The following is a 25,787-nucleotide window of genomic DNA, read 5'->3' as shown; positions in this document are numbered from 1 at the left end:
TAAGTACTATTAATTTTTACTGAAAGAGAAATACATTGATAAAGACATCTCACAATATTGCCAGTGTCTGTTAGCACCAACAAATGGATATGTCTTAGATGATGTTAAAGCTTAAATATAGCAAACAACTGATGGATTGGTTTATGAGGTTCAGCATCTGCTTATATTTTATTTTTGCAAGACAAATATTTTGAGAAATATATTGATCAATATTTTCTAATTTCCAAGCTTGTATTTCAGGTTACAATGATCAATTTATAGTTCCTGAAAATCTCTAATAAAAAAATGCCTTAAAACTTCCTTTGGGATTTGTGGAATATGATTTGGCTTTCAACATTTCCTAGAAAATGGCATACACATGTACATACAAAGCCACACAATTTCTTGGCGTACAAGTCACTTCATTCAGAAACAGGAGTCTGTCCATATCATGTTTCTTGGGGGTTTTTTTGGGGGGTGGGGGGCGTGGAAGGAGTTGTTTTGTTGTTTGTTTTACTTCGCTAACTTAAAAAATATTTTTGGCAATCTTGCTTCTGGTGACCAGTGGGATTGCTTTGCTTCTCACTAGATAATGTGTGGAGAAACAGTTTTAAAACTCTCGATGAGGGTGGAGAACAAAGCTGGTATAATCGCTATGCTTGCTTGGCTGTCTTCCTGACGCCATTTACCAGAGCCCTCACTGGGAGGTTGACCTTATAAAGGGCACAGAGAGGGAAAGCTTCACAGAGGCGAAGGAGGCACAGAGAAAGGAGGTCACGCTGGCTATGATAGCGAGCATCTGTTTTATGGAGCACCGGAGAAAGGGCGAGCTACAAGAAAGACAGATCCCAAAGCATTCACAGGGGACCTTTGACCTTACAGCTGAATGTTCAGCTTCAAACAAATAGGGTGTGACTCCCCAACGCTGGGAAACGAACAATGGACAAGCACCTAAGGATTTTAAACTTCCTAGTTTTTTTTTTTTTTTGAGGTCAAGAAGTTATGGAGAAAAATACAAATTTCAGGTAATTACAAGGTGTGTAACTTTTGAAGATAGAGACACTAACCTGTCAGGTGGCCAGATTAAAAAAATACCAGACTTCATATTAAAGCAGCCTGAGTCAATTCTAGCAAAATTCTTAAACAGTCTCAACGCACAGCTGACCCCGTAGTAAATTAATTCTCCAGCAAAATGTTTATACTCAGTAGTAAGAAAAATATAACACGACCACTCATCAATCCTATGTTAATCATGTTCACTATCCAATTAAAAACCTGCTGGGGATGGGGCCACGGCACGGTTGATCTGCAATAATTAAGTGGGTGTACTGGGGAATAAAGTGACATACAAGAATCCTAGAGAAGTGTAACAAGTGAATTAAGCCTTTACATAGGCACACGCATTCTAGGAAGGTTTGTAATATTGGAGAGCAATGGGAACTGGAAAGTAACTAAACCAAATGTCTTAGAACAGAAAAGAAAAATCACATACCAAGTAGTGAACTTAATGAATGGGCTTAAAACATATTAGAGAAAGACACTTTCACAGGAAAGAACTAACTTCAGAGAAGAGAGCCCCAATGAGCAGAAGTAGACCAAGGTAGACATGAGGAACCACCTTATGGATCACACTGAGTTTGAAAGAAAATGACTGGTTTATGAAGGGTATGGATAGAGGAAATGGAAGGGGAATAGATAATATAATTATTGTATAATAACATAAAAAATTGAAAAATGTTAGACACAGGAAAAAGAGACAGACTTTCAATGATAAAAAATTAACATAAACAAAAACTAGAGCTCTATACCTAGTAAAAATATTTTTAGACACAAAGCTAAAACTAGTAAAATTTCAGACAAAACCTTAGGAAATTTATTGTCTACAACAGATATATTCCCTAACCCTAGCTCTAACCCTAACCCTAACCCTAACTCTAACCCTCCATTTAATTTGATATTTGGCTATTGGTTTGCTGTATATTCCTCTTTATGTTTAGGTATGGTCTCTGAATCTCTGATTTCTCCAATACTTTTTACCTGAAGGGATGTTGGATTTTGTCAAATGTTTTTTTTCAGCATCTAATGAGATGATCATGTGATTTTTTTTCTTGAGTTTATTTATATAGTGGATTATGTTGATGGATTTTCATATATTGAACCGGTCTTGCATCCCTGGAATGAAACATACTTGATCATGGTGAATAATGGTTTTGATGTGTTCTTGGACTTGGTTTGCTAGAATTATATTGATTATTCCTGCATTGATATTCATAAACAAAATTGGTTTGAAGTTCTCTTCCTGGGTTTGGTCTCTATGTGGTTTAGGTATCAGAGTAATTGTGGCTTCGTAGAATGAATTAGGTAGTGTTCCTTCTGTTTCTATTCAATGGAACACTTTGAGGAATGTTGGTATCAGCACTTCTTTGAAGGTCTGGTAGATTTTTGCACTAAAGCTATCTGATCTTGGGCTTCTTTTCAGTTGGGAGGTGTTAAATGCCTTCCATTTCTTTAGGGAATACGGGCCTGTTTAGATAGTTTACCTGATCTTTATTTAACTTTGGTATGTGGTATCTGTCTAGAAAATCATTCATTTCATCTAGATTTTTCAGTTTTGTTGAGTATATATAGCCTTTTGTAGTAGGATCTGATGATTTTTTTCTTAATTTCTTCATATTCTATTGTTCTGTCTCCCTTTTTATTTCTGATTTCAGCATTTATATTTGTAGACTGACACTTTCCACAGTTTAATCATTGTCCTTCCTCTCTTCAAATCTGATATAATAATAGACATTGAATTTGTCTTCTAATGGTTCATCTCTTCTCTAAGTCATTTCCCGATTTGCCTGGTTACTGCTGAGCAAGACACGTTCTATTATTTCATTGTGTCTCATTGACTTGCATATTAGGTATATCTATTGTTTGTATTTTGCTGATTGCTCGAGCATTTACAATGTGAATTTTAATTTGTTTTAGTATCCTTACAAGTTTTATTTTATCCTTTTATGAATTATGTGAGGACTTAAGTAGTGCACTTTGCTATTGCCTGTTCTTTTTTAAAATACTGAGAGAAAATTACAATTTTATATATTTTGGAATAAAGGCTTTTTGGAGCCAACTTAATTAACTTTCTTTGATATCAGTACTTTTTTTGTACTTTCTTCATGGTTTCCTAAAGTTAAATAAGCTATTTGTTTATGAAATTCTGTTTATATTGTCTGTGTGTGACACAACTTGTATATTATTGTGATCGTCTCATATTCAATGTGGTGTTTGCTTCATGGGGTCTATTTTGGTTTTGTTTTCTGGGTTGTTTTTAATATGCTATTTGTTGAATTCTCCAAGTCATTTGAGACCTGGTATGAGGGGGATTGCTTGTGGAAAGTGTTTCTCTCAGCATGTATCAGTCATATTGATACTGCAATAAGACAACATACTCCCAAGGGTCTGCGGCTTCACTTTTAGATGAAGCCAATGCTGCATATATATGAGGTGTGTTGCACTTCAGATTCTCAGGACTATTGATTTCCATGTCCACCTAATACTAATGTGATTGTAGACACTTGCCTGCTTTCTCCACTCACTTCAATTATATCCTGCCTCTGCATCACACATTCCTTGGAATCCTCTGAAGTCCCACTTCAAATGGAAGCCTCCCATGAAAGCTATTCTGTAACATCATTGACTTTATGTTCTGTCTACAGCATCACCCTGGTTTTGGGAGTCTGATTTCAGTTCCTGATGTCAAGTGGAACTTCATGAGGCTCGGCATTCACCTTTCTGTGTTCACTCTAGTTTTAGCATTTTAGGACTTCTTAATTTCCCTCCTTTTCACATCTTACAGGCTGATGTTTATCCTTCAAGGTTCCTAGGTTGAAACCCAGCTCCCGCCACACTATGATGTGATTAGGAAGTGGGGGTCACTGAGGTGGAGTTGGCTGGGGTTAGTAGGGCACACTCTTCATAAATGAGATTAGTTTGCTTCTAAGAGCCCAGAGAGGCCTTGCTAAGGACACAAATATCAGCAGGTTCCAACTCATAAAAGGTCCTCATCAGAACCCAGCCATAGTGGTCCCCTGAGCTCAGCCCTCCAGCCTTAAGAGCTCTGAGAAGAAAACTATATTGTTTATAACCCACATTGCCTTGTAGCTCTTTGTAACAGCATCTTGAAGTAATCAAATTAAGAGGTAAATGGAGGGTTGCTTTATCTTCTGTTCATTTCAAATTATTTTTAGTGAGATTTTTGCCCTGGTGCCCTGTGTGTGAAATTTCAGACAGAGTAAGTTGGACTTGATGCTTTTGTGAGATTTTTTTTTGGAACTCATAAGCTATAATGATTTTATAAATAAAAACACATGCTTTATTTGGTTTAGGTTAACTGGTCAATCATTAACAAAATAATGCTATAATCTTCAGAGAAGCCAATAATAAGTGAATATAATTAAAAGGAAGAGTAATGGAAAGGAAAACTGTACTGGGAGGGATTAACTGTCTCCTATGGAATAACATATATTTGATGTCAACAATTTGAATTGTTTAAGAGTGAGTCTGCCAAAATTCTACTTTCATTTATTTTTCTAAATTTATCTCCTTTGAAGACTTCTTACAACTTCCTTCCTGTCCCCAAAGGAGCCATGTGAAGACTGGTTTATGATGCACTTCTACTTGAGGGTCTTTAGAATCTAGGATCTTAACACCATGCAACTTCTCTTTTTGCTCATCCACGGGTCCTGAATCACTCCTCACCGAAACCTAGAGGAATCCTTACGAGCTCTCCCCAGAGTCTCATTTCAACATGCTTCAGTTCAACTGCTTCGGCATCTCTGGAAGCCCTTGGTTCTTTCCCCGTTCCTACTCTACTGTGGGTTGACTCAGTTGGTCAATTTGCTTAGATCTTGGACTCTTCATTACAACACTAAGGAAGGGAACAGAAGGTACTTGGCTTTTATCATAATGTATGATAAGCAAAATATACTGGAGTAGCATCTGTGCTATTTAGAAAAAAATGACATTATTATTAGAATTGACAATAATTTAAGAGTAGAAACTTAAGACATATTATATATAGCACTCAAATTTAAACCATGTGCTTAAAATAACAACAGTAGCAAGACCAAAAATAATGACAAAAGATTGGGTATAAGTAGAGTTCTGTAGCAAGGAAGAGGAGGTGAGATTGGCTGAACTGTAAGCAGTGATCACAGAACATATTTTATGATTTATACCCCTACTTTATTTATATAAACCAATTAACTAAATATAAAAAGGGAGAAAAGAGGTAATATGTGTGGAGTTAAAGGAACATGTGTTCGATTAGGACTTTTACTTTAGAAAATTCCAATGGTTACATGAAAAGCAACAATTTTTTAAAAGGTTCAATAAAATGATTGAGGCCAGACACTAGAGCGATAGTTCAGTCCTTAAGAGTACTTATGCTTTTAAAGAGGACCTGTCTTTGATTCCCAGAACCCACATAGCTCAATTATATAACTCTAGTTCCAAGGAATCTCCTCCATGCATTCTCCTGAAGACATAGGCACCATACACTCAAGTGATACAAAAATACGTATAGACAAAGCACCCAAACACATTAAAATATGCACAGACAGACAGACAGACAGACAGACAGACAGACAGACAGACAGACACACACACACACACACACACACACACACACACACACACACACAAACTTAGCTTGGCCTAATTGGCCTATCTGTGTTCAAAACATGGATTCTGTAACTAGACACTTTGGATTTGAATTCAGGATCACAGATCAAAAGACTTGGGACACTGGGTAAAAACATACATATGTTTTCTGTTATTTCTTCTGAACTTTTTAATTGGGAATCTTGAATTTTGAATTTGTTTTAGAAGTATCTGCTTCATCCAGGTATTGAAGGCTTTACTTAACAGATGCATGTTCCATGTTGTTCTATAGCAACCACTCTACAGGTGTAAAACATCTTTTCTTTATGCAATTTATTCAAAATGTTGAGATTATTTCCTACATAGCAGATGTTATTTTTGCCATCCCAGAGAAGGCAATGAGCAAGACATCTTCAAGAATTATCAATGGAGCTGCATATAGTAAATGCAAAGAAATGAGGGAATTTAGAAGTCACAAGGTACAGACGGAATAAAGTGTAACAGGCGGCATGGCAGACCTCCAAGGGCACATGGAGAACAATAGTTTCATGCATGTGGCAGGATCTACAAATGTTTCACAACAGAGCTGGAAACAAAGGTAAGGATTGAGGAAGACTCCTGGCTCTAGCATAAGCAGCTGATTAGAAGTGAGTAGTTATGGCAAGCTGAATGATAACCCTGTAGATGTTCCTAAGTACGAACATCATACAAAATCCCCAAGAGGATGAAATTGTGGAGTCTTTCAATAAAGCTCTGCTCTCAGGAACAGGTTGGAACACCCATTAACAGCCTCAATAGCTTGCCAGCCCTTTTTACCTTGTGAGGAAACAAAATGTCTTCTACAAATCTAGACTGGGTCCTCAGGAAATAACAACCCTGTCAGGGTCTTGATCTTGGTCTACCCAGCTCTCCAAAGTGAAAAATGAATGTGGCTTATTTGTAGACTGCCCAGTCTCTCGTATTTTGTCATTGTAGCCTGAGAATATGAAGAAGGAAGTTGCCTTCTGTGGTGCACAAAGTTGTCCTGAATCGTGGAGGAGGTCCTAAGAAGTCATGTCTGTCATTATATGAAGTTGCTGGGCAGATTTAAACACTGAAGAAAAGGCAACAGATCGTAGGGACAGCTGCTGGCATGGTGCTACCACAAACGAAATAATGGCTGGCACTCACTAGAAGCTGCAGGGGGTGGGGGGGAGGACAGACTGTTGCTATCATATGATCTTTCAAAGACAAAGAGTGTGTGAACTCTTCAGCTTAGTCCACTGAAATGAACTTTGGATTTCTGGATTCCAGATCTCTGAAGGACAGGTTTATTTCTGTTGGTTTACTTACCCAAGTTTGCGTCAAACACTACTAAACCACAGGAAAGTATATTTGTCATGAAAATAAGCAAAAAGCGTATTCAACTAGGGGTAGAAGTCAATTATCTTATTGAAACTTGAGGTATTTTTGGTTTGTTCTCATTTTATGACTTCCAACAAATACACATGTAGCATTTCTAGATGAGATTCTCTGGAGACGGAACAAGGCCAACAAGAGAGAAGGGCTTAGGCCAACGTCCCAACATTTGGGGACATCTGGAGACTATGTTCGAGTGTGGGAATGGAGACCAGCAAAGGGGTGCCCAGTGAGAAAAGAGAGCTAAGGCCTAGAAGAAAACCAAAGAGAGTTTAAGGAACTAAGGGAAAACTAACTGCTTTTTACATGTCAAATATAATAATGTGACCACTGGGTGTGTTAAAATAAAAAAAAAAAGCATTTGTTAACCTTGAAGAATATGGTAAAGATGGTAACCATTCATGGAGATAGAAAAACGAAGTAGATCAATGAGGGCCATGGAAGAGGCAGCGTGGTGGCTTCTCATTTGCAAGACTGGCTAATTTATTTAGCTTAGTTTGTCAGGTTATTAAATCTCTTCCTATTAGCTCAAAGTTTATTGAACTGAAAAAGTTCGTCTGAGACAGCTATGTATTTTTGTAGCTTGGGAATAAAGAAAATGTACATGAGTGTGATCGGTGGTTATCTGTGGGGTGGATGTGTCTTAATCATCTACCCCCACTATCTTCAAAAACTGGGTATTTGGACTTAACTTGAATTTGGAGTGAAATCCTTGTACTTGAAACACATTAAAAGTCAGAGGAAGTAACTTAAATCATGTGTGTGTGTGTGTGTGTGTGTGTGTGTGTGTGTGTGTTAGTAACAAACCAAAAAGTATCTCACATAATCAAGGAGTGTCTCTTACTTTCTTTTGTCCTTTCAAGTGCATCACCCCCCCCCCCCCAAAAAAAAGCAAATCCTAATGGTAAAAATGGTTCAAAGCCAATACTAGGGTACTTTTTATACTGCAGAGTAGGAACATTATGTGAGATGAACTGTTCTGCATGGGTAAAGGGTTTTCCTTCTGGGGCATTTACTGCTCAGTTAACGAGGACAGAAGTTCTTTAAGCAAAAGGTTGCAAGGTGTTTTTAAAAGGTAATTTAAGGGGCAGTGTCCTCCAGTGTGACGTCATTCTATTTGAGTCCACTATTATGGTACTTTCTTTGTTATATTAAAAAGTTATCAATACACCTAATTAAAATATTAAAACAGCTAATCTAGTCTTCCCTGGAATGGCCAAAGCTTTAAAAATATTTTCTTCATAGGTGAGATTTTTCTGGAGTGAAGCAAGACAGAGAAACCTAACACAAGATCAAATACTTTAACTATGCTTGGCTTCGTTTTAGGTTCGAACATTTCCTATTTCTAAAATAGTCATTACACTAACGTACCTGCACATTCACACGTAGAAATATATGTATTTGCATGTGTATGCATGTTTACATATGAAGTAATGTGTTAATGGATTGTATTACATAGGCATATATTTGGAATAAAACAGGACAGTTATTTAATGAGGTTGGCTTTTTTGTTTGTTTGTTTCGTTTTGCTTCATTTTGTTTTGTATCATGAGCTGACATTTGGAAGTACTTTATACTCTCTCAACAGAAAACCAAATTGGTTTTGCTCCTGGGCGTCCCTTGGAGGAAAGGAAACTCTTGTTTAATATTACAGAGACGCTTTCTGGGAAGATCAAGTGTGAACCGAGAAACAAACCGACTTCCTTCTGTCAGGTAAGTCCCAGCAGCTGAGTTAGGCTCGTACTAAGCTCCTGAGTCTGCAACAGCCGTTACCTAAGTAGCTATGTGCTGGCTTTTCCTCCACGACTTTGATTCTTCTTGCTCCAGCAGGTATCACCAGCACTTCGACATAGCCTGGAAGAGTCAGTAAAACATGCCGTGAATCCTGGGGTTCTCATAAAATCTCTTCTCCTAACTGATTTGATGAGCCCCACCCTCGACACACACCTTTGGTTTTAGTGGCTGCTACCATGTTTTAAGAGCTAGGGGGCAGAAAATGTCTTACTATAAGGCTGCCGTGACTTCAGTCAAAGTTTCTTGGAAAGAACAGAGCACAGAGCTCTCCTGAGAAGGTAGGAAGGCTACTGTAATGCATGAAGGACTGTGAAGCCTGTGGCATAGCCTCCCGAGAGAGATGGTAGGACAAGCTAAAATCAACGCAGGGAATTTTTTTTTCCTGGGGATCCCTCAAGTAAGAAAGAGCAGAGAAAGTAAAACCTTAGAGACAAGACAGTTGGCCTGGGACATTCCCTGGAGTGGCTGAGCACAGGAAGAGAGACCAAGTGTTCACAAGGAGATGAACAAGTAGATAAAACAAGAGTTTGCGGGGTGTGGGGGTGCAGAGGGTGCTGGGGGCATGAGTAGAAGGGTGTAGGGACACAGTGAGAGGCCTGGTGTCACCTCTGTAGGTGTCACAAAGGCAAAGATCGGATGTCCTCAGAAAACATTTTCCAGCTCTTGTCATGGATATAATACTTGAAATAATATAAAACAAGATGAAATAAAATGAGAGAATATGTAAAAAAAAGAAGAAACTGAGGGTCCTTTATGAAAAATAGGGCCAAAAGAAAGAAGCCTAGATTTAGCTTACTAATTGTTTTCAACTTAATATATCCCTTTAAGACATTCTGTAAAAATTCATGTATTTGGCTAAAATCTGCTTTGAAGCTTTAAAAAGACAAAGATAATTTCAAACTTTTCTCCTGTCTATCAATCATTGTAATTTAAAAAATATTGACATATTCAGAATAAAGAAAAATGTGATGTAGAGTCTATCTGGTGGCAGAGATAAAATAAAGGGAAATGGGGTATAGGTGTATGAATGTGTTTGTGTGTGTGTGTATGTGTGTGTGTGTGTGTGTGTGTGTGTGTGTGTGCACATGTGCCTATGTGCAAGATCAGAAGTTGACCTCATGTGTCTTCCTCACTCTTTATCTTATTGTTTTGAGATGGAGTCACTCATTAAATCTAGGCCTCACTGATCCAGCAAGATTGGCTGGCTGGCCAGCAAGCTCCAGGGATCCTCCTGTGATTACAAATGCTCAGAGCCATGCCTGCATTAGTTGTTTTGTTTGTTTGTTTGTTTGTTTACATACATGCTAGGGATACGAACTCTGGTCTTCATGCTTGTATGCTATACTGTTAACCAACTGAGACATCTCCCTAGTCTCTGGGCATATGAATTTTACATTCAAACTTCCATTCAAGCAACAGTTTATCTACTAACTCAATGACTAGACAATTTTCAGTAACATCCAACTCTTTGCAGCAGTTCCAAATGGAAAGCTTTGGCGCTATGTCCCAAAGACAAGACAGCAATGAAAACAGACACGTGGCTGGTAGGTATCTGTGTGTAGAAATAAGGCCAGATAGACAGTTATGTAGATAGGAGTCAGATAAATTGTAAAATTGTGTTAAAAGATAGCATAGAATATCATGGTTAATTCTCTGATCAATAATAAAAGCTGGGTTTATTTTTAAGGCGCTCCCCCTTTCTCATCATGGCTTAGCAATGCACTGCTGTTCTTTCTTAAAGGTGGATGTCTCTGACTCACTTTGAAAACACTAGCGTCAGCCAGAGGAAAGGGTGAACCATACAAGTCAAGGGAACTTCACCCCTGACCCATTAAAGATAGACAGGTTGTCTTAAGAGAGCATACTCGGGAAGCAGAAGGTTTTGTTTTCTGTGTGTAATGAGCATTGTGAGGTAAGCAGTGGTCTTAGCTCTTGAAGAGGAAATCTGATGGAACAAGGACGAAAAAGGCTCAGTGTGTCGTAGTCTTTCAAATCACGTTTGAATTCTGTACTGTAAAACACTTCGTGTCATAACCGTAGGAATGGGCGGAGGTGGGCCATTTGCTGCTATTTCTGTTTTTTTTTTTTTTTTTTTTTAACTGAAGGTTTGAGAATCTGTTCCAGCTAAGTGTGTCTTGTCTTTCCTAAATGACTGCTGGCAGATTTGAATAGTTTATCTTTTATTCCATCAAGGCAACGCAAAACAAACAACAAAGCAAACAACTTCATTTCACTTCCCAAAGATTTGTCTGCCTTTTCATTTTAGAACAACTCACTTATTTAAAATGACTTCAGTTCTATTGACTGTCCAACATCGATTTATTGTTCCTTGGGTATTACTAATTTATATTTTAGTATCAGATTTTCTTATTCCTGGAACTCAAGAATGAAATGAAATGTTAATGTGAACATGTCAGTGATAGTGTAGATATAGTTGTAAATGGGGGCTGGAGAGATGCTAAAGCATTTGCTAAAGCCTATGTTCCTCTAAGCATTCACTGCTCTTTCAGGGGACCCAAGATCAGATTAGAGCACCCTTGTCAGACAGCTCACAACTGCCTGGAACTCTGGCTCCAGGAGCTCAAATACCTTCTTATCACCTTTGTGGGCATGCCCTGCACTGCCACCCATGACACATACACAAGCATACACAGAGATGCATATATAATAAAATACATCTTTTAAAAAGGAAAAAAGTCATAAATGATGGCCCAACAGATAACAATATGTCCAGGAAAGGACTCTATGAAGCACAGAAAATATTTGCTTCTTCCCAGCAAGCTTGAGAATCTGATATGTAGTGATATGTGTGTGTCTATTTATATTAGTGTATATATATATATATATATATATACATGTTTATTCATGTATATTTGTGTGTATTTATATAATTGTATATATATACATACATATATTCATATGTATTTGTGTGTGCGCATAAAGTACTGATGGGTTATTATGTTTCAGTACCAATACTAATAATCACTCTTTGTGGCAAGGAACTCTCAACGCACACTCCATGGATCACATCCCTTATATCCCCTGTGTGTAGCATTTACAGATGGGAAAGAGGAGAGGAGGGGACACTTGATATTAATGTACGTAGAAGTGTCCCCCGTGCTCTGCTGTCCCTGCTCTGATTTCCACCACATTATCCTGTTGGAGATTTCAGCATTCAAAAATTTCCCTCCTGACATTAAGTAAAAGAATTATCAAAAGAGGAATGGAAAGCTGGAACCCTGAAACTAATATTATCAATGGTCATTTCAAACTGTTGAAAATTACTATTTTTGTTAGACATGCTTTTCACTGGCTAATAAGCATTTAAGAAGCCTGGTAAAAGAAGCTGATGCAAATTAGATTACTCCCTTCCTGCTTTAACTTATAGAATGCACAACATATGACTTCATGTTTTCATTATTGGAAAATAAGCATGGTCAAGTTTCTGGCTCATATCACATGGATTGTATGTCATCACTAAAATCATTACAAACTCATTGAAAATGTCTTCGGTAGAATAAGAACTGTGATTTCTAAATCAAATTTAATCTAGGTTTTTTTTTTTGTCTACAAAGACATTACAATTTATTGAGTAGGAAGAAAATAAAGAACAGTTACCTGCCCCTCTGGTGTGATTAAAATCACCTTTAATGACTTTGCATGATTTTCCATTGCCGTTACATACACCACAGTGATCTTCCCTGGCAAGAGACCCCAATAAACCATCACAACCAGCTTTCTGTAAGAAAAGAAGAGTGTATATCAAATGTTGAAGTATTCCCCAGGGCCTGCAGACCTGGCTACAAAGGACCATGCACAGTTCTGTACAACTTCCCCAGGTTTACACCACTGTTGGAGGACCAATGACTCTCCATCCTGCCTCAATGTAGCACTGGAGGACCAGTCATAAAGTTTCATAAAGCTTTCCAGGTAACACTACCCACTGACACCTAGCATCTCTACCTAACAACTGATAATAGAAACCTTTGAGCCTTCTACCAACTTCTGAGGCTCTTCAGTGAGAATCTGCTCACTTTATGTAAAGCTGACTCCTGGGCTCATAAGTTGTATTAGCCCTAGCTAGGATAGGACCATTTCTGATATGGCAGCTGCACATCAACACTGTATGGATAAAAGGCTGAAAATGAAGTATCAACCAGTTGGTCTAAAATCTGACAAATTTGAATAACAGCCTATAGAGATTCCAATGACCACTCTTCCAAAGTTGGGGCAGATATCCATAAAAATTGCATTACCAATTATGTGACTTCAGATACCTAGGTCCCATAACAAAATCCTAAACACAAATGTCCAAGGAAGTATATTCTTTCCAAAAATTAGCACCCCAATTTTAATGTTCCCTAAGAAAGGCAACTTACATGATATATAAGTTTTCCAAAACAGCATTACGAATATGTTCAAAAATACAAAGAGGATGTGAATAAATGTCAGAGTAAAGACCATGCAAAGAAAAATACTGAAAAAAATATGTAGAAAACCATTCAGTATATGAAAATACAATTTAATAAAAAGGTAGAGATTATGAATAAAGCCCAAATGAACTAAAACTTTAAATAAAAAGTTCAGTCAGCCAAGTAAAAACTCAGAAGAAAGTCATATCAATAGAATAGATCAAGTGGAAAAGAATATAGGGGTTTACAGACAAGGTAGGGAAATGGATCACTCAATCAAAGAAAACAATAAAGCTAAAAACTTCCAAGAACAGAGCATGTATTAACTATAGGGCTCTAAGAATCATAGGTATCGAAAAGAGAGACAATCCTGGTTAAAGGGTGAGAGGCCATTTTCAACAAGATTTTGTAAGTCTAAGGAAAGTTGCCAGAAGTATACACAACACAAAATAGACATAACCATAAAAGGAATTCCCCATGTCATATAGTAATCAAACATTGAATTACAGAACAAAGACAAGGTCTTAAATACTGCAGGAAAGGCCAAGTCATAGATAGAAGCAGGCCAAACAGAGAAAAAGAGTAACGACACAGTTTTCATTAGAGATTTTAAAAACCAAAGGGGCTTGGACCATTATTCTCCAAGTTCCTTAAGATTAGAGATTCCACCACAGACTACTATGGCCATATTATGTATCACAATCAAAGGAATAAGAAGAACATTTTTGTAGTAAAGGCAGGTTGAAAGGATGTGACAACAAACCCTGCCCTACAAAGGAAACTGGAAGAAATACTTTGGACAGAAGAAAGGGTGAGGCATGTCTGAAAGATAATAGTGAAAAGATAATATTAAGTAAGTGATAAAGTCTAAAGAAAATAAACACCATAAAATCAACAAAAAGACAGGGATCAATACAGAACTTTCAGTACCTTTGAGTTCCAATGGTCTCACTTTTCTTTTAAAAAGACACAGAATTCAAAAAACTAGATCAAAAAACAGAGAACAAAACCAAATAATCCAACTCAAAAATGCAGTACAGATGTAAACAAAGAATTCTCAATACTGGAAATTCAAATGGCTGAGAGATACTTAAAGAAATGTTCAAAATCCTTGGCCATCAGGGAAATGCAAATCAAAATTACTTTGGGATTCCATCTTATACCTGTCAGAGGGGTTAGGATCAGTAACACAAGTGACAGCTTATGCTGGTGAAGATGTAAAAGAAGGGGAATACTCCTCTGTTGCTTGGTGGGAACGCAAACTTATATAGTCACTATGGAAACCAGGGTGGTAGTTCCTCAGAAAGGTGGCATAGATCAACTTCAAGATCCAAGTATACCACTCTTGGTCATATATACAAAGGATATCCCATACTCCCACAAAGGCACATGTTAAACCATATTCACTGCTGCTCTTTTCATAATAGATAAGAACTGGAAACAAGCTGGATATCCCTCAACAGAAGAATGGGTAACGAATTTGTGGTACATTTACACAATGGAGAATGTCTCAGCTGTTAAAAAAATGACATGATGAAATTCATCCTGAGTGAGGTAAACCCAGACACAGAAAGACAAATATCATATGGTGTAGTTTAAAATTAGATATTAGCTATCATGAAAATTATAACCAAGCTATAATCTGTAGACATGGAGAGGTAAGGTAAAGAGGAGGGAATATAGGAGGGAATGCATGGATGTCCCTGGGAGTAGGAAATAGAACAGATTTAAGGGGTGGACTCAGGATGGGTCCTGAGACAAGAACAGCAGGATCTGATGGGGAATGAGAGAGGACACAGGATGGGGGGGGGATATATGAAGAGACAACTGGAATTAAGACACATTTCAGGGATGATATGGAAACCTATTGCAGATGAACCTTCCTAAAACATGAAAATGATCCTTGTAAGGTCTCCTAATAATGGGGACATGGAGTTTCAAATGGTGATCACTTGATACCAAATGAGGCTTCCAATAGCTACTCTGGGTTGCATTCAATTGAATTGTTGGACAAGGGATCCAATGGAAATCCACAAACAACCCAAGCTGTTGCTAAAATAAAGGCATGCTTTCTGCTAACTTAATCACAGGGCCCTATTGCTGAAGGCAACATACATACATACAACTCTATAATCATGAAGAAGTAGGGCTGGTGTCTATATGGGGCCTTCTCCCCCACAAACTAGTGTCTTTGGTGCAGGTTACTAAAAGAAAAATATAAACAGCACCTCAGCCACAAAACCTATGATGCACAATCTGTCCTGCTGCCAAAATATCTAGGGCAATTGTGACAGAGCATTGTGAAAGTAGTCAATGTCTCTTATTAGACTGAAGGCTCACTCAATGAGAAGGTAACCAAATGCAATACTGCTTTGGTGACCAAGAACCAGGGACTAGCTAGCCTAAAGACCTAAGATAAAAACCAAACACTATTAGTCTAAAATAAATGAATGAATGAATGGATGGATGAACTTACAATGATATTCTGCTATTCTCACAGATCATTGGCTTATTTAGTCATCATTAGAGAAGATTCCTTGGGTAGCAGATGGGAACAGATGAAGAGACCCATAGCCAGACATTATACAAAGAGAGAGAGAGAGGGAGTGTGTGTCTAAATGGGAGGACTCCATCAAATCCCTCAGAACTCTGGAACACTGAAAGAGGAGGAGGAAATAGTGTTAAGAGCCAGAAGAGTTGCAGGACACCAGGAGAACAAGTCCCTCTGAATCAACCAAGCAAGGTGCATCTGAGCCCACTGAGACTGAGGCAAGAAGCAGAGGGCTTCAATGGGATTGGACCAGGTCCTCCATGTATACATTAGAGCTTTTAGCTTAGTATGTTTCTGGGACTTCTGACCGTTTGAATGAGTAGGTCTCCGATTCATGTGCCTGCTCTTGAGATACTTTAAGTCCTGTTGGGCTACCATGTCCAACTTTGTTATAACAGTTTTTGCTTCATCTTATTATGTTTTATTTTTGTCATGCCTAGTTGTTCTCTCCTAGACTTCTAAGTTAAACCAATCAGAAGAGATACAATAGGTTATTTCATACTGATCAAAGGAGCAAGCCCTGAAGAAGACATTACCAACTTTCAAGCATCGAACTTTAAAAATCAAATTCTGCTAAGAGTAATGCAATTGGTTCGCCATAACACATTAAAATTATGTAACTTCAACACTATATATTCACCAAAAGACAGAGCGTCTGGGGATGGGAGTGCACAGTGAAGTAGTAGAGGTAAGTGACATGTCAGATCAAATAGATCCAACAGACCTCTCCAGAGCATTCCATCCAAACCCTAGACAATACATAACCATGTACTGTCTCAGTAGCCTGTGGAAACTTCAACAAAATACAACATTCTGGGACATAAAAAATAAACTGTCTCTCAACAGCTGTAGGAAAATTTAAACAAGTCCTTATAACTTATTTAACATCAACAAAGTAAAAGTAAGTATTAGCAGCTTAATAAAGAAAATTACAGAAAATATACAGTCATGGAGATTTAACAAAACTGGCTGGATTATTAAAAAATTAAAATAGAAAGTTAAAACTAGACTAGACTAGAATCAAAATGAAAATGGAGCACACTTAAATCTGCAAGATGCAGCAAAGGCAATCCTAAAAGGAAAGGTTCGAGCTCTAAGTGCTTACAACAAAACCAAAATAAAAAACTTAGTGAAGTGCTATAAGGGCTTGGAAAAACAAAATCAAAACAAATGCCCAAACTATAAACAGAGGAAAATATCCAGGATTAGAGCATAAATTAATGAATTAAGAATGAATAAAAATAAAATCAATTAAAAGAAGAGATGGTTCTTTGAAAAGATGAACAACTGTGATCAAAATCTTAGCCAGATTAACAAAAAGAAAAAGACCCAAATTAGTAAAATTGGAGGTGAAAAAAAAGAAAAACTATATATCAAGCACCATTGAAATCCAGAGAGTACAAAAGACATTCTTCCAAAAGCTCCATTCCATAAAACAGGGAAATCTAAAGAAATGGACAAGTTTCTTAATGCTCCTGACATGCCGGAGTAATCCAGGAAGGCATAAATATTTAAATAAATCTATCATGAATAACAAGGTTGAGTCCGCAATAAAAATCCTCCAACCCCAAACCAGTCCAGGCGTAGGTGGATTTATTGCAGAATTCTACCAGATCTTTAAGGAAGAACTAAAGCTGATGTTTCTCAAACTGTTCCATAAAGTAGAAAAGTAAAAACTGTTTCCAGATTCTGTTTTACAAAGCCAGCACTACACTACCTCCTAAAACTCCTACAGTTGATAAACATGTTCAGGAAAGCAGCAAGAAGAAAAATTATATACAAAAATAGGCAGCCTTCTACAAAGCTCAAACAGTATCTCAGATTAAATCTCACCAGGTAAGTGAAAGACCTATAAAATGAAAACTTTAGGGCTACCAAAAAATTGACATATATACCAAAAGGTATTCAGCTATACCACTCATGGGCATTATAAGTTGGTAGGGTCAATCCTGTGGTAATGTCCATCCTACCGAGAGCAATCCATAGATGCAGTGCAAACACCATCAATATTCCAATGCAATTCATTACAGAAATTAAAAACACAATCTTAAATTCTATATCAAAAGACAAAAGACCTAGAATAGATAAATCTGAAAGATAAAATTACTGCTGAGATATTACAAGCCCTAACTCCAAGTCATTCAATAGAGCCATAGGAATCAAAATAGCATGAAGCCAGCATCAAAAGAGACACAATGACCAATGGAGTAAAATTAATAAATCCACACTCCTGCAGACACCTGATTTTTACAGAGGCCAAAAATACACATTGGATAGAAGGCAACCTTCAACAAAAGACTCGGGTTCAACTAGATAACTACATGTAGAAGATTTTTCACCCTGTATCAACTCAACTGAAAGTGGATGAATAATTTCAACATAATGTCCGATGCTTTAGTCTGTTAAAGGAAAAAGTGGGGAATATGCTTGAACTTAAAGGCACAGGGAAGGATGTTCTAAACAGAACCTTGGTAACATAAGAATGAAGACTACCAATTAGCAAATGTGTCCTCATGACACAAAAAGTTTCTATAGAGCAAATAGCACAATCATTCGCAAAATTGGGAAATACCAATTATGGATATACCAGTCATGTACCCAACACTGGGTTAGTGTCTAGAATACAGAAAGGACTTCAAAATAAACTTAAACATTAAAAAAACAAAACAAAAAAACAAAAACCCAAACAACAGTTCTCAAATGGCTGAGGTACGCATCAGAGGAATGTACATTTAACCTACTTTGAAATTTCATCTTAATCCAGTCAGAATGGCTAAGGCCACAAGAACAACTCACAGAAAATCCTGCCTCGGATGTGTAGAAAGGAGAATACATATTTTCTGTTAGTGAGAGTGCAAATATATGCAGCCACTGTGGGAATCAGTGTGAAAATTCCTCAAGAAGGTAGAGTAGTTCAACCATATAATTCAGCTAAACCACTCCTGGGCACAGTCCAAAGGACTATATCCCCCTCCAGAAACACTACATCACCTATGCTCAGTGCTGCTCTATTTCCAACAGTCAGGATGGTCACAAACAGGTGAATGGGACAATGACCATGTGGGCCATTTACACAATGGAACATAATTTTCCTGAAGAAAAATGGAATGATGAATTTTGCAGTCAACGAATGGCGCCGGAAAGCTTCCGAGTGACACAAACTGCACACAGATGTCCATACATCACATGGGAACTAACTCTGAATCTTTAGAAATACGTTTGTTTGGAGCATCCAGGAAACTCGTCTGGGGCAATGGGTGACTAAGCTTATCAGGGAGCAGGGAAACATCTCAGGTTCTGTGAACAGGGCATGAAGACTAATGGATAAGGAGAGCTGATAGGGTGGGGCCTGGGAAGACGTGGTTAAGAAGTAACCATCGGGCATGTAGAGAACTAGTAGTATAAAAGCTTCCTGAAACACACACTCAAGCACATATAAAAGGAGTTCAAAGGGTGTGACACCCAGATACCACAGGCTATCCAATTAAAAAAAAAAAAAGCCCAGGGGAAGGTTAGCACCTCTTCCTGGTATTTTGATCACTTAGAATGAGGCAGTTTGATAATTTGCTGCTCAGCTACCTGATTTTCAGAGATAAAGCTCATCCTAAATAATAGCTAAGCAATAGCTCATCCTCATAATGTATTTTCATCAAATTTCCCAGTCCACTGTCTCTTCCCCAGGCCCTCCCTCATTCCACCAGTTATCCTTCCCTCCCCATTTCATACATTATATTTTAAATTCACTGCATCCAACTAGCACTGCTGTAAAACATTTTCTCAATTAGTGATCAAGGGTGGAAGGGCCCATTGTGGGTTGTGACATCCCTGGGCTGGTAGTCTTGGGTTCTATAAGAAAGCAAGCTGAGCAAGCCAGGGGAAGCCAGCCAGTTAAATACATCCCTCCATGACCTCTGCATCAGCTCCTGTATCCTGACCTGCTTGACTTCCAGTCCTGACTTCCTTTGGTGATGAACAGCAATGTGGAAGTGTAAGCTGAATAAACCCTTTCCTCCCCAAATTGCTTCTTGGTCATGATGTTTGTGTAGGAATAGAAATCCTGACTAAGAGGAGTTCTGAGTAGAATTCCTCTTACTTACTTACTTCATGGGAAGGGCTTGAAATAGTCGCTGACAACTAATTATGTCAAGTAAACATTATATATGAGAAAATTTTGAAATATAAAGAAAATCAGGTTCAAAAGCAAGGCTCTGTTTCTGACTGGTGATGATGATGCGTTTAGGATACGGGAAGCAAACAGATGATATGTTATGCATGCAGTAGTTAATGGAGCACTTTGATCAGCCAGTCAAGTTTATTTGAAAAGATGTGACCACCAAGGAAAGCACTTAAAATGCAACATATGTGGAGCTCACCTAACAGGAGCCAGGAAAACCAGAGTCCTGACTAAGAAAAAAAAAAATCTGTCTTTTGTGTTTAAAATGGAAAAAAAAAGTCTAGGGTGGAAATTAAGGTAGGTCGGGGTAGCATAAGATAATGAAATACTCAAGCACTGAGACCAGCAGTCTGTGTAATAATTGGTAGTCTCCGCAGATTCACAGGAACCAGCACAGGATGTGCGGCTTAGAAAGACAATGCCATTCTACCAGAGCCAGAACCTTAAAAAGCCCTAGGGCCTTGGCTGTGAGCAACTGAGCCAATGATCAGGTCAACCTTGCCTTATCTCTTCGGTGCAGAAACTGCGATGAGCTAGACAGGGTTCTTAGCATGCAATTCCGATTTGGAGACCTGCATTCATTGTATTTAGAATTCCAGGGTCAGTTTTGTGGTTATACCCTTTGAAATTTAAAACAAAGCCAGCTAATCAAATTCCCGGTTTTCAGGGTGTTGTTGGAAAATTCTGCATGCCTTTTATCATTTTATTAGATGATGCATTTGAATTAAAAAAAAAAAAGACTGAACGCAGGCAGGAGTCACACCCCATTTCAGAGAATTCTACTCAGATAATAATCATCAGATTCATGGGAGCATTTGTGCATAACTTTTGTTGGCATAATTTTAACATCTAGCATCAGTCTCTGTAAACTATCAGGGCTATACAGTCCTGTGATGTGAAAAACAGAGCCATTTAGGCTCTTACACTTAACACACACAATTGGGAATGTTAATTTTTTAGAAAAGTAAATTCATTTAAGGATACACTAGTCAAACATTCATATGTTGTGGCGAAAGAAATTACAAGTTTAATTGTGTAATGTATGATTCTGAAAGTGAAATACGTATAAAATGAATTATCGCTGGAGACTTTTCAAGTCATTGTCATATTCTGTTGATGCATGTGACAGTGCCACACAGCTCAGTGCTAAACTTTACAGCACCATAGTGGAGTACAGAATGCTGAAACTCTGGACCACTCAAATTGTATGAGGTTCCCATTTCTAACTGTAAGTCTATAGCTTGGACCATGTCATAGATCCACCCATGTATAGCTTCCGTGTGCTCAACTGTGCATTTTCTTAGGGTTGGGGGATCTTGTTTTGGTTTTTTGTTTTGTTTTGTTTGTTTTTGTTTTTGTAAATCGATTGGAAATTACCTAGGGAAATAAATAACAACAAACAAACAAACTGCCTAATAAACTAAGCCCTGTTGTCCCTAGGGTCAAATTTCCATCCAGGGGCTCTGCATGAACACACACATACACATATATATGTGAAGATAGAAGGTCTCTTTTCTGAGCCCCAAAGGAGATAACTCTGAAAATGAAGCTCATAAGAGCTCCTCATGGGGTCAGCGAGCATGTCTCTTTGTGCCCAGTCCCCTCACTATGTTCACAGTGACTGTGCTTGGCTGGCACTGACATTCTTGCATATTAATCTTCCAGGGGAAGTCAACCTGAGATACTAACAGAGTTATTAGGAGAAATTTACATTATAGCTTTAGATCTTGCTATTGATACTCATTTGTCAGAAAAATCTATCTCTAAAGATCGATGAAAATGAGCATATAAGTTCACGTAAATGAACATTTAAGAGCAAGTAAATACAAAAACTACTATTAAAAATAGACGATACATTTGAAAATTGATTGATTATAGTATGTTGGTAATTACTTGAATGCGATGTGTATGACTGGTTTTGAATGTCTTGTGACTCCTGTCTCAGGACAGGACGAGAACTGAAAAAAGTTAAATCTTTGGTCTGGAATGTTTTAACATATAAGTGTTGCAATTTTAAGAATGATACCTCCCTATGTCTATATCTAAAGTCGCCAATTCTTTCAGCTGCTTATTGGAATTGTTTTCAAATTCATCTTTGTATAGGTGGAAACATGGCATTTCCAGTTAAATTTGTCTTACTCGAGATCCCAGTCATGTGTAAACCATCTGGTTCCCCTGAGTCTCAGTCCAAAGCTTCGGCATGTTACGAAGCTTTCTGGTAGACACCGTATCAGTTCAGTGGGTAAGGTCTCCCTTCACGAATATCTTACCTGGCACCTGCCATTTGCACATACATCTAGTCCCTGATATCCACAAGAAGTTCCATCCATCACCTTTTCTGACAGAAGAACCGGCTGTTCTTTTCCAACAGGAGAGCAAAACAAGGCACATGGTTTTTCTGCATACAAAGTGGATAAAAGAGAGAAAACTGACTCATCAATATTTTTAATCCTAAGCTCTATTTTTCCTCAATGATTTAGGGGTAAAAATATAAGTTGATAATTGAGCAATACAACATTAAAGTAGATTTATATCAGAGGCTTAGTATATTAGATGACATGTTCTTTCTTTAGAATCACCCAGTCTATATTAATTTCAACCTTATGAGATCTTGCCGCAAATGTTTATTTATGTGTATATGTATGTATATATGTACATATGTATATATATATATAATATTTATTTGGTTTATATTTATATTGGTTTATATTATATATGTATACATAATAAATATATAAATGTTTGTATATTTTATATTTATATTATATCACATACACATATTATTATTTTCTAGGACAAAATTACAGAAAACATAACAATCATTTTTCTGAAATATATTTGGTGCCTGCCAAGTTTTGTCTATATCTTTTGGAATGATAGCATTCTTACTCTCAACTCACTTAAAAATTCTGATTAACATTTATACTTAAAGTTTTTTGATGTCTCTCCCTAATAAGTTTTGATTTCCTGAGATTTACTGTTTCACGTACATTCTCAAATAAAAAGTTACCACAGTAGGAAAAGCAACTGTTGTCAGACTCTCCTTGTTCTGTGTTTCAGAAACGACAAGCGACTGCACAGGAACTTGGATCGGGAGGCACAAGTGCAGACGTGGTCGTAGGACCCAGTCCCTTCGCCGCTGACTCAGAAATCATGTCAGTGTGCCTGATGTCGAGAGTGGGAAACATTGATTCAGGCTGAGGAGGTTTGGAACTGCTGGTCTTCTTTCTCAGTGCCTTACTGAGCGTGAAGCAAGAGGGCTGGATTTCAAATACTCCCCTTTTAGACTCAAAAGTGCCATCTCTCTCTTTTTTATTTAAGTGTGTCTATTTTGAAGTCGTTTATGGAGAATCTGTGCTACCTGGTGATATCAACGGTGCAGATGATCAAGCCTAAAACTTCAGAAGGCCCTTCATGCTATATTCTACTCTCCTGGCTTGACACCAGTGGGCCCTTTCCTGCTTATTAAACTTGTATAAATAGGATGGAAAATGGTTTACAGGCCTGTCACTGCTCTTATGCTTCAGAAAAGTTCCACGTGTGCTGAGGGGATTCTATAAATACCAAAAAAAAAAAAAAAAACAGCCAGAGGCATGGAACCCGGTATCACTTTGCAAAAAGAAGACAGACAGTTAAATGAGCCTTCAAAACTGAACATTTCAAACACTTTTCACATGTGGCTTCTAGGTGCCACTCCAACCAATTCGGGGGAGTTGGAAATATAGCCTTTAACATGCATGGTTTTGAAATTTCCCTTTAAGTTGCCATTAGAAGCCGCAATAAAACTCTGCAATGTGTTTCGCACTGCAAAGTACGCTATTCCCTGACTGCTTGCTGTGTCAGATCGTTGGACTTGAAGACAACCACTGTAACTGCAACACCTTAAAAGGGGGTCTATGTAATTCTCTTTCTAGAGTTTTCTTTGAAGACAGAGGCAAGCCAGATACATGAGTTGAAAGGACTCGGTACTCATGAAAATTCCACTCATATTCCAAACAGGAAGTCTGGTAAAAAAATCTTTGTGTTTTTCCTTTTGTAACATATTGTCAATACAGTTTCCAGAATTTAACTTTATAGATGTCATAAATCCTTGATTCTCTATCTTTATTCCTAGGGAATACCCTAGAGAGGGTGAAACCAAGGTAGGTGATCCCTGAAACATGCCAGTAGCTGGCACACAGATGCTATGACTTGATTTAAAGGAACAGGCCTTTCCAAGATACACAGTACACATGGATAGCAACAGAACTTCAGCATGCAAACGTGATGCAAACAAAATTAAAGATTTATTTCATTTTGGAAAACTAGTTTAGAAGTGGTGCACATACTTCTCAGGATCTTCAAATGCTGCATCTTTGCAGCTATAGTAAAACACAAAGTTTAGCCAGAGTACACCTGGTAACCATGCGCAAATCTGTTTGCATGCGTACCACTCTCGAAGCTAAGACACAGACCACTCCAGCAGTTCGTGTGTGCTCGTGCCACACCGCTCACTACTACCACTCCTACTCCCTAGCACCAACCGTTTATTTTCATTTCTGTAATTTTTGCCACTTCAAGCTGTTCTTTACATGGATCTCAGGGTAGCACATGGCCGTATGTGGCCGACATTTTTACTTGGCACGACTCCCCATAATCCATCAAGTTTTATGTCTGCCGGTAGTATTGGCTGCATAGTATTTCGTTGTTTAAGCCTTCAACTTCTACATTGCTCATTTCATCTTCAACTGCTTTAGAGATTTCCAAAGCACTCTCAGAGTGGCTGCACCATTCTGTATTTCTATCAGCAATGTCAGAGGTATCAACTACCTTTGAACGTGTACCAGCATGTGATAAATTCACTATTCTTTTTTTCTAGACAGGGTTTCTCTGTATAGCCCTTGGCTGTCCTGGAACTCATTCTGTAGACCAGGCTGGCCTCGAACTCTGAAATCCGCTTGCCTCTGCCTCCCAAGTACTGGGATTAAAGGCGTGTGCCACCACCACCCAGCACTATATTTTTATTTAAGCTATTCCAATCATTGTTCACGATAATACTGAAATAGACATGTTTAGTTTTGTGGTTGTTATATCCCAGTGAAGCGAGAAAAAAAATGAAGCCTACAAATGATTATAAGTTAACTCTTAAAATAGTACAAGCACTATGAAACAACTTGCATTCAGCTGCTGGCCATACCTTCATCGAAGACAGCTTGCCACTGAAGTGCATGCTTTGGGTACGAAGCTCTAACAGTATAGGTCTGACATTGCCAGTCTCTGAATCCAGGCAAACCTGCAGGACAAGGTGGATTCTCACATATTCTGTATTGTTTTCTGGGGCCATTACAATCCCTTGCTTCAGAACCTAGCCTAGAAAAAGAGTACAGATAATAAATTTCACCTTTTCCCAACAAGCACCAACTTTTAAAAGCGAAAAACCATCATATTTTATAAAATATCCTATTAGACTGCTTTTGTAAAAGCATGGGCATATAAAGGGCTAAGGAGAGCAGGGACTTCATAGCTTTTTTTTTTTTTTTTTTTTAAAGAACGAAACATGTCTTTCAATGCAAAAGTTATATTTCAAAATCCATGAATGATGAAACCAATTTTAGATTAAAAAGAGAAGACAAAATTCAAGGGCAGAACTCAGTGCACACTGTAGAGTCTGACTTCCTCTTGCATCAGTTGTGTCTGAGGATTGTTAAGCTCATATGCACACTGTAGAGTCTGACTTCCTCTTGCATCAGTTGTGTCTGAGGATTGTTAAGCTCATATTTTCAGAATGCTCAGAAGCTTTCCAGCAGCGTATAACTGCACAGTCTCTCCAAGCTCCACAAAGCCAAACTGAGTA

General features: G+C 37.9%; 1 protein-coding gene across 2 annotated transcripts in view; it reads right to left on the bottom strand.

Annotated features, from left to right (window-relative positions):
* Adamts19 (ADAM metallopeptidase with thrombospondin type 1 motif 19) overlaps positions 1-25,787 on the bottom strand; it is a 187,349-nt gene that overhangs the window by 47,846 nt on the left and 113,716 nt on the right. Inside the window, exons 13-16 of one of the 2 annotated variants that reach the window (XM_031365741.1) lie at positions 25,131-25,303; positions 22,225-22,352; positions 12,436-12,556; positions 8,797-8,877 (exon numbers count right to left, since the gene is read on the bottom strand). In XM_031365741.1, coding sequence (XP_031221601.1) covers positions 8,797-8,877; positions 12,436-12,556; positions 22,225-22,352; positions 25,131-25,303 — 503 coding nt within the window. The remainder of the gene's footprint in view (positions 1-8,796; positions 8,878-12,435; positions 12,557-22,224; positions 22,353-25,130; positions 25,304-25,787) is intronic. The other variant, XM_031365742.1, reaches the window with a different exon arrangement.

The sequence above is a fragment of the Mastomys coucha genome, unplaced genomic scaffold (genome assembly GCF_008632895.1).
Source record: "Mastomys coucha isolate ucsf_1 unplaced genomic scaffold, UCSF_Mcou_1 pScaffold13, whole genome shotgun sequence".
Lineage (NCBI taxonomy): Eukaryota > Metazoa > Chordata > Mammalia > Rodentia > Muridae > Mastomys > Mastomys coucha.
This window is presented reverse-complemented; position numbering and strand designations above follow the sequence as displayed.